Source organism: Homalodisca vitripennis, chromosome 1 (genome assembly GCF_021130785.1).
Source record: "Homalodisca vitripennis isolate AUS2020 chromosome 1, UT_GWSS_2.1, whole genome shotgun sequence".
NCBI classification, from domain to species: Eukaryota; Metazoa; Arthropoda; class Insecta; order Hemiptera; family Cicadellidae; genus Homalodisca; species Homalodisca vitripennis.
The window spans coordinates 38,186,746-38,200,279 of NC_060207.1; the positions used below are offsets into that span (position 1 = coordinate 38,186,746).

Here is a 13,534-nt window from a genome sequence, read left to right on the forward strand (position 1 = left end):
GTAAAGAAAAACTATAGTGCTTATCAATTTCGCTCTTCAATATTGCTTGGTTCCTTAAACTTAATCTCTATCACCTAACCCCTAGAGAACACTTCTTAAAACCTGAGGAAACTCCTCTGATAAGAAAGAAATAGTAAAATGCCTCTTCATTTTCACTTTATCATTCACTTTCTTCACCAAATCGTTGGTGATAATTGAGGGCCGTCCACTCTTGTTTCTCATCATGAACATTCCTTTAACTATCTTTTAAAGCTCTTCCTCATTTAAATGCCATTTCATCACTCATAAGGGGACAGTCTCTTAATTAGATTATTTTAAAATCAGACTTCAAATTCCTCTCTCCCCCCCTTGTAATGGGGGACTAACCTCCCTCAATAATTACGTAACGCTGCCACCAATACCCACTTATTTTATACGATTTAAAAATTGTAATATAATGTAGAAAATTTTAAGCTACAAAGTAAAACTTGATTTATTATATAAAACTAGCATTCCAAAACTGTAGAACATTGTTTTGGACTTTTTGATGTTTCTTCTCAGTATGTGCATTTTTGTAATTTAAAACCAACGATTAAAACAGTTTTACTCTCTCTGCTTTTTAGACATTTTTAGTCAAATCTAAATGCATCCATAATGTAGCAAGACAATCACTACACCACTACACCATCGCACGCAAGGCACTTACTATATTGTTAGGGGCCTAACTACACGGACTGATAAACCATGAGCGAAAGTCGGTTGCAGAAAAGGTTGCTTATCAGGAACTACGTTATTCTATGGTTTAAAAACAGAATTTTCACGCCGACAGATGCGTTAAAAAGCGGAGAGATGGAATTTACACCAAGCAACAATTGAATTCGGTAAGCTAAAATTTCTTGTATCTGATATTTAAATTTGAGTACAAGCTGAATTCTAGCAGACCGTCAGTGTGCATCAGCTTCAGGCGGTTTTTGATTGTACGAGAGGAAAAATATAACAAGTCAATGGTTATTGTTGTTTCATCTGGTTGTGTTGTAGTTTTGATATTATTCTACAGTGTAGATAAAAGTTTATTGTGGAAATGAAGCAACGTCTAGCTCTGTAAGATGTCATCTTGGAGAAATATGGTAATAAAAGTAAAAGGAAAAATTTTTGAGCTGAAGTTATATGCAGATCAAAACTTTGTCACATAATGCAGATAACTCAGAAAATGCAATGCAATCATCAAAATTTGATGCAGATTAAGCGCCAAAAAATCTGCTTGTATTTTCACATCAAATTCAGCTGTGCAGAATCAACTTCTTTGGTCGCAGTTTTTTTGTTCCTTATAGTTGGTTCATCCACTTGTACTTACAGCTGATTCAGATTCGGCACCTGCTTGCTTGTCGAAGCAGTCGCCGTACGCTTGTCCGTACGAGTCAGCAGACATATAGCACCTCACTTTCTGTTTTCTAAAATGACGGATCACTGAGTTAAAACTTGTTTTACTAATCATTTGAATGGTGTTAAAATATTCCTAACAAGTTTTAGTTCTTTAAAGAATTATGTTAAAAGAAATTCAATAAAAATATACTTACACAATACTACAGTAAAAAAATTTTTTTTATACACATAAATTTTATCTTGATAGATGGTGAATTTAAGATTAGGCCTATTATAAGTTAATACCTGTATTTACTCTTGAGTTTGAATAAAATTATGTTAAATGATAAGTAATTTTGGTTAGAACAGCGGAATGTAAATGTTATAAATAAGCCTTCTCTAATGTATTTTAAAATTTGTAATTCAATTATACATAATTTTTAGCAAAGCGTATTATTTTGCGATAAAAATTTGTCTCTATGCCTGCAAAAGTAATAAATTATTGTTTATGACAAAATTCCGATGGGGTAGTATTAGTTATCATCACTGTCACATTTTTATTGACTACTCACTGATGCTAAAGCTTCAAATAATAAACCAAAGTATTAATTAATTACATTCATATTCAGAGATGCGAAAAGTGTACATATTTAAATACTCTTCAGCTAATTAAGACAACAGTACTTTGATTTATTTGCCCTTAGTCCTCCAAGTTCTATTATATCTATATCAAGTGCTGGTCCATTTTCATATGTATGACATGGTTTTATTTAAATTACATTTTAAGTACAAAAATTTGTTTAATATCATCTATTATACATAATTTTTTCAAAAAAACATGTTCTATAAGGCAAAACAAACTAAGTACTTACCGTTTTTCATTTATAAAAATTTAGAAAAATGTTGGCCTTGTTGGTTGGCAAAGTTTTTATCATGAGCAATTGTTATTTTTACTAGCAAAACATACAGATTGTTTAAAATCCTATTTTGAATAAGATAAATGTCTTCCAAAGTTTTTGAACTAAACTGACAGTCAACTGACTTAAGCCACATTGACTGATTCAGCTGATTTGTATTTCTCATACTTCTCATAACCTTCCGAATTAGTACTTTCAGTTCTTCATAGAGAAATCTTATTTATTACTTCACAAACTATATTGAATAAAGCATTTATTTCTAACATAACAATACAAAGATATCGTAGTGTGATGTTAACCCAAGTGTCTGTAATGTTAATAACTTTAATTTGGATATTGTAATCTGTTGTACAAAAACCACATATTTGTAGTTGCAGATTCTTTGACTTCAAAGAAGAATTTCAATAACTACATATTATTGTTTTCTTCACAAAGTGTACAATATAATTAAAAGGTGTTGTAAATTTAATCATAGGTCTGCAGCAATGTTAAACTTGAACATTAATGGTGCTACTTCCAAGATAGTAACAATATGTGTAGTAAACAAATTATATTTTTATAAAATATGAAACAGCAAAAAGACATGAGAATAGTTAAATATAATTATTCTCTTTTTTTAAGTGTTATTAAAAATAAAAATTCATTTTTCCCAAAATGTATGCAGTAATTGTACAAACAAGAACAGTATTAATACAGAAATGAAATTCAGTGAAAAAACAAATCACGCTCAAAATTTAAACTATTACTTCATATTTAGAATATATTTGACCACTAAACCTATAGTTGTATTTAGGTAACAGAAAATATGCATTATAATCAGATGTCGTAAACAGTTACAGATTTATAAACAAATATGTAAGTGTCTGTAAACTGAAAAAAATGTAGTTGAAATAAGTGTATCCTTTTGTAAAATATGAAGTATGAAATCAAATTTTGATTGGGTTTTCAAACAAAATATATTTTAAAATCATGCAATTTTGAAGAAGTATATCAATTTGCCAAGATAGGTAAAAAATAATCATATTAATAAAAATTACTCAAAACCTTATATGGCATATTTTTCAGGAAAATAATAAAATGTCTATAACTCAAACCACAAGGTCAAAAGTGTTTTTATATCTTCAAACTTATAATGCATTAAAATTATATACATCGTGTACATTTATAGACATCTGTTATTAAGCTCTGTTAGGAATTGTATTAATTATAAAGGTTCACATACATACTGAAAGAATAATGGTAATGAAATTTGGCATTACTTTAATTTTGCACTGCTGCCAATCTATAGCATGAAATTTCCATTATTATACATGAATGGATTTATTGCCTTCCCCTTGAAATATGCAATTTAAAAATGTCTTAAGGATGGCATTCCCTCGGCAGACGAAAGAGAAATTGTGCCAGTCAACTGAGTGATAGGCTTTAATGATAAAATAATTGATTAAATCCTCTCAGCAGACAAAAGAGAAATTGTGCCAGTCAACTGAGTGATAGGCTTCAATGATAAAATAATTGATTAAATCCTCTCAGCAGACAAAAGAGAAATTGTGCCAGTCAACTGAGTGATAGGCTTCAATGATAAAATAATTAATTAAATCCCCTCAGCAGACAAAAGAGAAATTAATTGTGCTTGTCTACTAAGTGATAGACTTCAATGATGCTCAGCAAAATTCCATGGATAGATATGCATCCAATAAAACTCATTCTTGTCTACTTAGAAATGAAGTTTTATGTAAAATTTAAAGTCTTGAGATGAAATTTTACTCTAGATATCTTATATAGTTACACTAAATGTATTATTATGTGGTACGTTAAAATGTCAAATGATTGTACTCTGTGTACAAATTTATTTATTATTCAAATTTTCTTGTTGTCATCATGCTACCCATAAGACCAGTGTAAAAATGATCGCTACTGCTCTGCCAAATCCAATATAGTGATATCCATCATCAAATATGTGCAAAATTTAAATTTTATAGGTCGGTTTGTCTTGAAATATTGTATGGGCAGATAGGCAGAAATGAAATTTTTCCAGCCATTTGAGTGAAATGTAAGTTCGCTCACACTCATCTAATTATGATTTATTTAAAAATCTTTGGAGGGCACTTGTTCCAAATAAGTAAATTTTTTAATATAAAACACCCCCATGCAAATTTTAACTTGAAATATGTCCTGAAGTTTGCAGTATGGTTCAGAAACACTATGTTTATCACTATTTGTTTTAATTTGTATATAAAACCTAAAAATAGATTAACAAAATTTCATAACAAACCATATTGTTCATATGTGTAGTTAATAAACCTTCATATACTTTACCCTTTACCCTTTAGATCTATGATATAATTAATCACTTTATTTATTTTATTCTTTTGTATTGATACAAGATATGTACATGTTTCTGATTATTGTCTTAAATCAAAATATACTATGTTTCACATTAATGTTTTTCTCAAAATGAGTAATTTAAACAATGGTATGTCTGGGATGGGATTGGTTATCTCCAATTTTACTGTATAGAATACATTATCCATAAAAACTTATGTAACTTAATCCTATGAGAAGAGGAAATAGATGGTCAAACCATTTTAAAAACACTTTGTGTTAAAAAAAATAGATTATCACAGTTTCCTTTCCTTATCTATGATTATCAGATCTTATGTACGACTATCCAAATAGAGAAATTTAGTATCATTTGGTAAAATTTAAGTTTGAATTTGTTTTTTTTTAATTGATCCAATTAATTTTCATGGGTAAATTAGTTGGAAATTAGGACATGTTTAAAATAGTTTTAGACCACTTATTTACTTGCTGATTGATGTTATGTATACAAAGCAAAAATATTTGAGTGGTGAAGCTAGTGTCGCCGTTTCCACTGTCATGCAGTCAGCTAAATATAGAGGCTGGTGCAGGTCCAAGTCTGTGGCTGCCAGGCCGGCCAGTCTCACTTCTCACATTCACGTCGTGCTCTCTCTCCAATCTCACCTACTCTTCATTTACATCAAAAGTGAGTTATTTGTCATTCTTCAGCTGTCATCACCATAATGTGTGATATTTCCTGCTCAGTCTTCTTTTATCACTTGTAAACGTGAATTTTCTATCAATTGTTCAATTTTCTTGTAAACGTGTATGTCTAATTTATATATTTTTGCACTTTTTGTGTGGGTGTAGTGTTTGGCGTGAGTTATGTAGGCAGACCTATTTAGAGTCGAGGTTAGAGAAGAAATGTTTTCGGTTTTGGTTTTGAGCTCACGTGACCATATGCGATCAGTTTCAGACTTTTTGAAGTACTTGGGCATTTTAATGTGTTTTTGTTTTAATTGTATAATCAATTACTAGAAAAGCTCACATTGCAGTATACATCTGATGTTGGAACTGTACAAGATAAAGAATACTACATTACTATAATATTTGTATCATAAAGACAATTTTCTTATCGAATTGAGAAAAATCTGCTTTTGTCTTAACACTTTTACTTCTTGTGACTAACACATGGTCAACTACAGAACTCTAGTCATTAGTAACTGGATGCTGAGAGCATAAGGGTTCAAAATGCAATATTATGTTATTGATTGGAAATTCTTTAGCATTAATTACCTCCTGCAAAGCTAACTATACATGTTTAACCATAACATGTTTCAGTTCAACATTGCTTACTCATAGAGTAAACATTTTGTTCGCGTAAATCCCAAAAATCATACAAAACTGTTAATCTAGCATATTTTATGCTCATTCCCAGTTGTATTGTAATGCTGGGGGTTTCAACAGAATAAAATAAATGTTTTATATTCCACAGAATTCATATTTCACCAGTATGTCTTAAAATCGAAATACATAACTACAGAAATGTTTAAAATGTACAATGTATGGTACAATAATAAAATACTTTATGTTAAATAACTAAGGGGTAAGACTCTTGCTCACTCACTTGCCAGTCTTTTAGGACCTGTTCAAACTCTGATTTATATTGTCTATGTATTATAGTTTATAATTAATATATAATAGATATTCACATTTATTCACTTCTAAAGCTCTTTATAGATGCATTATAATTTATGTTCCATGTTATATTATAAAGATTATTTATTATATTTTTATAAAGAACAATGAATAATTGCTTATGTATTTAGTTATATTAACATCTGCCTGTACTAATTATCATATCCCTAGTATTAACATTATATTTTATATAGACTACATACATACATACTACTACACTTATACATACTATATATTCTTTAACCTAATATTAATGTCTACTTGCAAAACATATACTTAATGCTTATGCACAAACTCCAATGTCTAATACAGTAAAGCTCCCCCTATACACTATTCTGCCTGTATTTGTCTATATACATATACGCATGCATTCATTCCACATTTCTTCAAAAGCATTCTTGATTCTGCATTCTCACATATGCATACATACAATCATCACTCACTCACATTCTTAAAATCTTTTTAACACAAACTAAAAAATTAAGCTGTATTAATATCTGCTTTAACCCTTTCCGGACCAGGAGGAAGTATATTGCCACCATAGATTGTGTCTGATAAGTGCCAGACGGCAAAATATTGCCGTCGGTGATATATGCGAAAAGCGCCAGGCGGCAATATATTGTCTCCTTGATATTCGTCGTTTTCTTAAATAAATACAACGTCAAATGATTAAAGTTTTGTTTTTTTATTCCCTGGTATATTTGTAGATAATTAATATGAATATCATTTTTATTTTGGAGGTCTATGCATTTTTATTTCATAATTTTCACGTGACATTATCAGCTGACTCGATCTTTCGTTGTTAATTCTTTATGCTTTAGTGTAATCATACTATTGTATGCTGGATTCTTCTTCATTATTTTATTTTATGGTTGTAAATATTAGTAGTTTTAGTTGTTATGTGCTTAGCTATTTTGTGTAGTAGTTACAATGACTGACAATTTGCAATCTCACGGGAGTGAAATTGCAAATAGCACATTTGTAAATAGAAAAGGTGTAAATAAATTTCAAATAAAATTGTGTAAATATTTCTTGGTAAATAGTGTTTTTAAACTGTATTGAAACTGTTTATGGATCCTACAATCATCTGTTTACCGGTACATCCATAATATGAATATTTATTTTAAGTTTCTTGCAATGTAAGAGTCAGTTGCTTTAACACTTATAAAATGTTGCGAAGTACAATTATGCGTATTTATACAAAATGTGTCATACAAAATTTATTTATGAGAGAAATAACCAGCGATCACATAAGACCAATAGATGGAGCAGTGGGGTTGCCCGTTGAAGTCGACTCTGGAGCGCGATGCTACAACAATGGCGGCGACCTTGGGATGATTCACCCTAGTGGCGAGCGCTCAGACTGTGTTCGCTGCTGTCTGGCAGGTTTTAGAACATGAGAAGGAAGATGAAGATCTCGACTATTTCTATGATATTGTAGGAAACACTTCAAATGTAACGACGCATATTGTGGAGTACCTTTCTGGTTTTATAGTAAGAACGTTAAGAAAAAAAATAGCCTGTAGCGGGTGCCTACAGCTGTTACAGGCTAATGAGGAAACGCAATACCGCAACAGTTTGATAAGTTGTAAAAACCGAGGAGGACTTTTACAACCTTCTGAAGGTGTTGTGAAACTTTGTTTGTTATGTGAAACAGAAGTAAAGTTGCGTATTAATAAAGGCGACGTGACAACTGTGAAAAAACTAGAGGACATAATGGTAAATTCAGTGTTACGAAAGTGTATCGGTTTAAATCTGTTCCCAGGAGGGCATTGTTTTGAACAAGATCCTGGGGTAAATCACCTTATATTAATTAAAAAAGCTATTTGTAAATAATACTTCAAAGTGCGACTACATCACCACTGTAAAAATGTCAGTGCCTCATTACACAAAAGCAGAATACACAGTCATTTATTAAAAACTGTAACATTTTTAGGACAGTAGAGAGGTACGTTTTATTGTAAGCTTTGGATATTTATGTTTCTAATTTTCATATTGTAATTTCCATTATATTAAATACATTACTTATAAACATAATAAGTCTATGTCTAGTGGTTTACTTTATTGTACCTTATATTGCCTCAAGTTTAGTTAATATTTAATTGCACTAAATGACAGTTTCTATTTAAATGAAATGATAAGCGAATGCCTTATAAATGGGGTTTAAAAATGTTTAACATATTAAAAATAATTAATTACATTTAAATGAATTTTAAATTAACGATATGTTGAGTTTTAATTTAAGAGCCGAGAGCGTTAAAATTAAGTAAAAGGTAAAAAGTAAATTAATAATGTTTGATATATAAATAAACAATCTAAGAAGTTTCAGTTTTGCCTCTTTATATAAAGCTCAGCGAATTTTAAACACAGTATTACAACAAATTTCACTTGTATTAAGTATGAGCAGTCTGTTAGGAGTAAAACACTACCAAACCCATATATCAAGATGGTTATTGATTGATTGATTAAACTCTTTATTGTTACAGGCGAAATTAGAACCTGTAGGTCTTTTCTTACACTTAACCTGTGTCAATTAATACAAATCTATTTGTGATTAATAAAACAATAGATAATAAACAGTAGAAACAAGTAATTAAAAAATTAAGATTAAAATAAAGGCAAAATTTAACTTAAACGTATTATAACTGTAAGAATCAAGAAGCTTTATTGTCATTAAATACACAAATGTACAATAAACATAGTCATAAACATAGTAAGCATGTACTATTATACTAATATAAACTATATTACACTAAAATTATTTTCCTTTAAATTGTTCACATGTTTGTGGTCAGAAGGAAAATTATTCTACTGGTAAAAATTAAAATGTTATCAAATAAAATACATAATTTGTTAAATAAATTGCATAAAAGAGGAAGATAAAACAACTTAGTACTATCAGTGTGACTAGAAAGCTTCAACAGTAACACTTAAAATTCAAACAATTAAAATCATCACTTAACAACATTAATAAACAAAAAACAAAGTTATAAACAAATATAATAATTTAAAAAACAACAAAGTTTACAGTTAAAATATTAAGGCACTTGTATCACACACACAAAGAATTCATTAACAGTGTATAAGGAGTTATCTTAAGCCAATTCATAAGAACAATTTTAAATTTATTGATACTCGTCCATGCACGTAACTTATTCAAAAGTTGAACCTCCATGAAGCAGTGACTTTTTTTGAATTTCTCAAGTCTTACAGGAATTAAATTCAACATATGTATTATAGTTATGGATGTCATGACACATCTCATACTCAATCAGATTTTCTTTAACTTTTTCTAAACAATAATATATTTAAATAGATGGTACAGTTATTATTAAGAACTCTTTAACCCTACGAATACCGTTGACGCCTCAGGCTTCGATCGGTTCCCGCTTGCCAATACCGTCGACGCCTCAGGTGTCAATGCGCATGCCTTTACGTTTTACGTATTTATTTCACCAGCTGTTGAATAAAACCGGTCTTTTTGTATATTCTATGAAGCTAGAGACATGTACTTCAATTTAATACTTTATGGAAGTAGCTGGAGTTCGGCAGATGTTTTTTACGTAATTTTATTTTGCCGCGTTGAACAGCTGTTAGAACTGCAGCCGACATGCCGTTGTCGTGATTGTTTACCAACAACTAACTGTGTTCGGTCGTGTTTTTAGTTGTTTTAATCGCTGTTTTTAATTTACAGTTATTTTTTTATTTTGTAGGCCTACTACAACAATAACAGCCCTTGTAGATCAAGTGACATTAGGGAAATACTAATGAATGGTGATGAAAGTGACTTTTCAGACGAAGATAAGGAAGATGGTTTGAGTGATGAAGGAGTAAGTGAATTTGAAGATTCACTCTTAGTTCATGATAGTTTACTAGATTTTTCATCTGGAAGTGATGACAATTACAGCCCTCATATGTCAGAACTAGAAACAAGTGATAATGAGGAGTTAGAAACCAGGCCTAGAGATGTAGGCCTACCTGTTGCTCCTGTGTCCCCTACACCAGGTCCCAATAGTCCTAGGCCTGTTGCTCAACAAAACCCTAATACTTGGGTTAGAGCTTATGCTCCTGAATCCAAAATGGACATTTCTACAAATTTCCAAGTTCGAAATACAGGAATAAACAATTGCCCTCCTAGGAATAGTCCTGTTTTAAATTAATTTTTTCTGTTTTTCACTCAGGCAGTTTGGATTATGTTGACAAATGCAACAAACACTTATGCTCAGAGATTTATTACAGAAAAAATAAATTCTGGTAATTTGGCACCTCAATCAACATTCAGGCAATGGATTCCAGTCACCATTTCAGAACTGAAAAAATGTATAGCTATAGTAATAAATATGGGTCTGATATGGAAGAAAAAACATTGCAGATTACTGGAGCACTGCTGAAACTGAGTTCATAGGTTGGTTTGTAAAAACAATGTCCCGAAATAGGTTTTTATTGATAAATTCAATGTTCCACATAACTTCAGACAAATATATTCGTCAAGGACAGCCTGGTTATGATACCTGGCAAAAGGTTCGCTCTTTATTGGATGCTGTCAATCACAGTTTCAAAGCATACTTTGTTCCATCCCAAAACCTTTCCATTGATGAATCCATGATTGGCATGAAGAATAGAACAGACAAATTGTATAGCTTAAATACATGCCCAAAAAACGCCATGCTAGATTCGGTATAAAAAAATGGGAGTGTTGCGATTCTAAAACTGGCTATGTTTTGCACACTGACTTGTACAGTGACAAGGACTTTTTATCCAATGGAAACCATCCGTTTACTCATAAAATTGTCATGTCCCTCCTTACTAATAATGTAATTTGCTAAATAAGTATTATCATTTATTTAGTGATAATTTTTATACAAAGTTACCATTGGCTGATGAACTTATAAAGAAAAATAATTCTCTTACCGGAACAGTCAACAAAAACACCAAAGATCTGTCAAAAAGTGTTCTAAAAACTAAGCTGAATGACCAGGAAAGTGTATATTTTAGAAGAGGGCCAATTTTACTTGTTTTGTACCGACAAAAAAGGAAAAGCAAAAACCAGTTTATCTTATATCAACTGGTTGTCATGCAGAGGACAAGGAAGTTACTAGCCGGCGAAGAGGTGCCCCAGTAAAAAACCGTTACTTATAAATGAGTATAACCTCTTCATGGGGTCGTTGATGTTAAAGACAAGTCCTTATACCATCTTTCTCGTACAAGGACCACTCAAAAATATTGGAAAAAATCTACAATTTACTAGACATGACTTTGTGGAACGCATACATTTTGTACAGCCAAAACACGGACTCTCCTATTTCAAGAAGGAAATTCATGAATGAAATTGTAGCAACTTTAGGTAAAGCTGAAGTTCAACAACCTGACATGCCTCAAGAGAGTGAAAATCACTCTTTGACTCATTTACCAGGAGTAAGGCAAATGCAAGTGTGCCCTGTGTGTAGGAAGAGGTCTGTGTGGTGGTGTCCAGGCTGCAACTGCGGTGTGCACCCACAGTGCTACTCACAGCATGAACATTTTTGGAGGGCACTACATTCCAAAAAAAAGGAAAATTCCTTTGGATGATGACAGCAGTGATGATGAGTGAAAGAACAGTTTTGTGTAAATTGTAAATATTGTATATAAAATAGGCTGTAGTGAAAAAAATAGTGTTTAGTGTAAAAATGCAAGTGTAACTTTGTGGGCATAAGTTTATTTGCCTTCGTCAGTGTCAAAAAAATTTAAAAATCAACTAAAAAGTAAGTAAATACATTGTAATAGACATGGTAGACAACAGATAAAGTATTCAAATATAAAAAATATTTCATTGTGTAGGTGTAAAAAAGCTATATTTGAACACAGCTAGATGTATAAATTTATGAAAATTTTAACAAACAGAATAAAAATTTGGTGTTTCCAAACACTAAAGTATATAAAACTATATATATATATATATATATATATATATATATATATATTAATTATATAAATATATATATATATAATTAAATTAACATGACTTATTTTCAAATTCTTTATATTATGAGAAGTATTTTGATATTTTTAATTTAAAATCCTAAATTTAATACTCATTTAGTATATCTTTGACACACAAAAGGTATGTTGTGTTCAGTTGCAGACAGAATAGTATTCTGATTATTTTGAAAACACAATTTAAAATCACATTTATGTAATAATCAACAAATAAAATAGTATTTTAATACACATAATATTTATTTTTCTACACAGGTGCTGGGTGCAAAATATGTGGCACATCAGACCCTTTATAGCCAACACTAATAATACAGTACAATACTTGAATACATTACATTATTACTACAGTATACCCCACAGACATTTGTTCCAGATATTTTGAGCAACTGTCCAAACTGCCTTATAGTGAAATATTGGACTAGAGTCAGAGAATAAATTTATTAAAGGCCTATTGCTTTTATATGCATAACATTGCAATCTCGGATATCAAAATTCCTTCAGCTGATGAATTATGTGAAATTTCTGAAACCAGAGACCTTAATACAATGATTGCTGTTCAACAAAGCAAGGAATACATGAAAAGAATCACCTCAATGACTGAAGATATGTGATATTCAGCTGAGCTGTGCCTTATACACACTCTATTTCCAACTAACAACACAAAACTAGTAGTAAATGCTAATAAAATAATACTTTTCCGATAACTTTATTTTTTGGACAAGTCCTTTTGAAATCAAAGATTTAAAAAAAATTTCCAATTGCTCTAAGAGTCTTCAACACAAAACTGTTTTCAGTGGTTGGTTAGTCAGTACAGACCTGTTATGACATGTACTCTTGAGCTCGGTTTTAATAGTTAATGTTTTGTTTTTACTAAGTGCAAGATTTAAAGACACTGTGGATGGAGTTAACAAACAACTTGTTTTATATGGTATCCGACTTCCGTGTATCACAACACTTTGGTATGATATGTTTATTTCAACCAAGATTGAAGTTATATGTGAGTTATTCACCTGAGGAAGAGATCAAATTGCAGACCTTGAAATTTAGTGTTAGTGATTTCTTGTATCATTAAATGATAGTAAATAACTGGAAAAATCCAGCGATCAACGACTTTCAAACCTCAGATTGGGTAGTTGTGAAATTTGGTAATATACGAGGTGTGATCAAAAAGTTCCAGGACTGAATTTTTATTCATTTATTCATACAACATACAGGCTATTCGAATTTGTCTCCTTCAAAGTACTCCCCTTGGGAAGCTACACACTTTTCCTACCAATGTTTCCACTGATTAAAGGCCCCAGAAA

The 13,534-nt window shown here is 30.9% G+C and overlaps 1 protein-coding gene across 4 annotated transcripts in view; it reads left to right on the plus strand.

Annotated features, from left to right (window-relative positions):
• The window catches only part of LOC124359937 (ubiquitin carboxyl-terminal hydrolase 47-like), a 133,660-nt gene that overhangs the window by 14,212 nt on the left and 105,914 nt on the right, over positions 1-13,534 (plus strand). The window contains exon 1 of one of the 4 annotated variants that reach the window (XM_046813120.1): positions 5,121-5,262. The exons of 2 other annotated variants lie outside the window; for them this stretch is intronic. In XM_046813120.1, coding sequence (XP_046669076.1) covers positions 5,136-5,262 — 127 coding nt within the window. In that variant the 5' untranslated portion in view covers positions 5,121-5,135. Of the gene's footprint in view, positions 1-5,120; positions 5,263-13,534 lie in introns of those variants that run through there. One more of the 4 variants, XM_046813139.1, reaches the window with a different exon arrangement.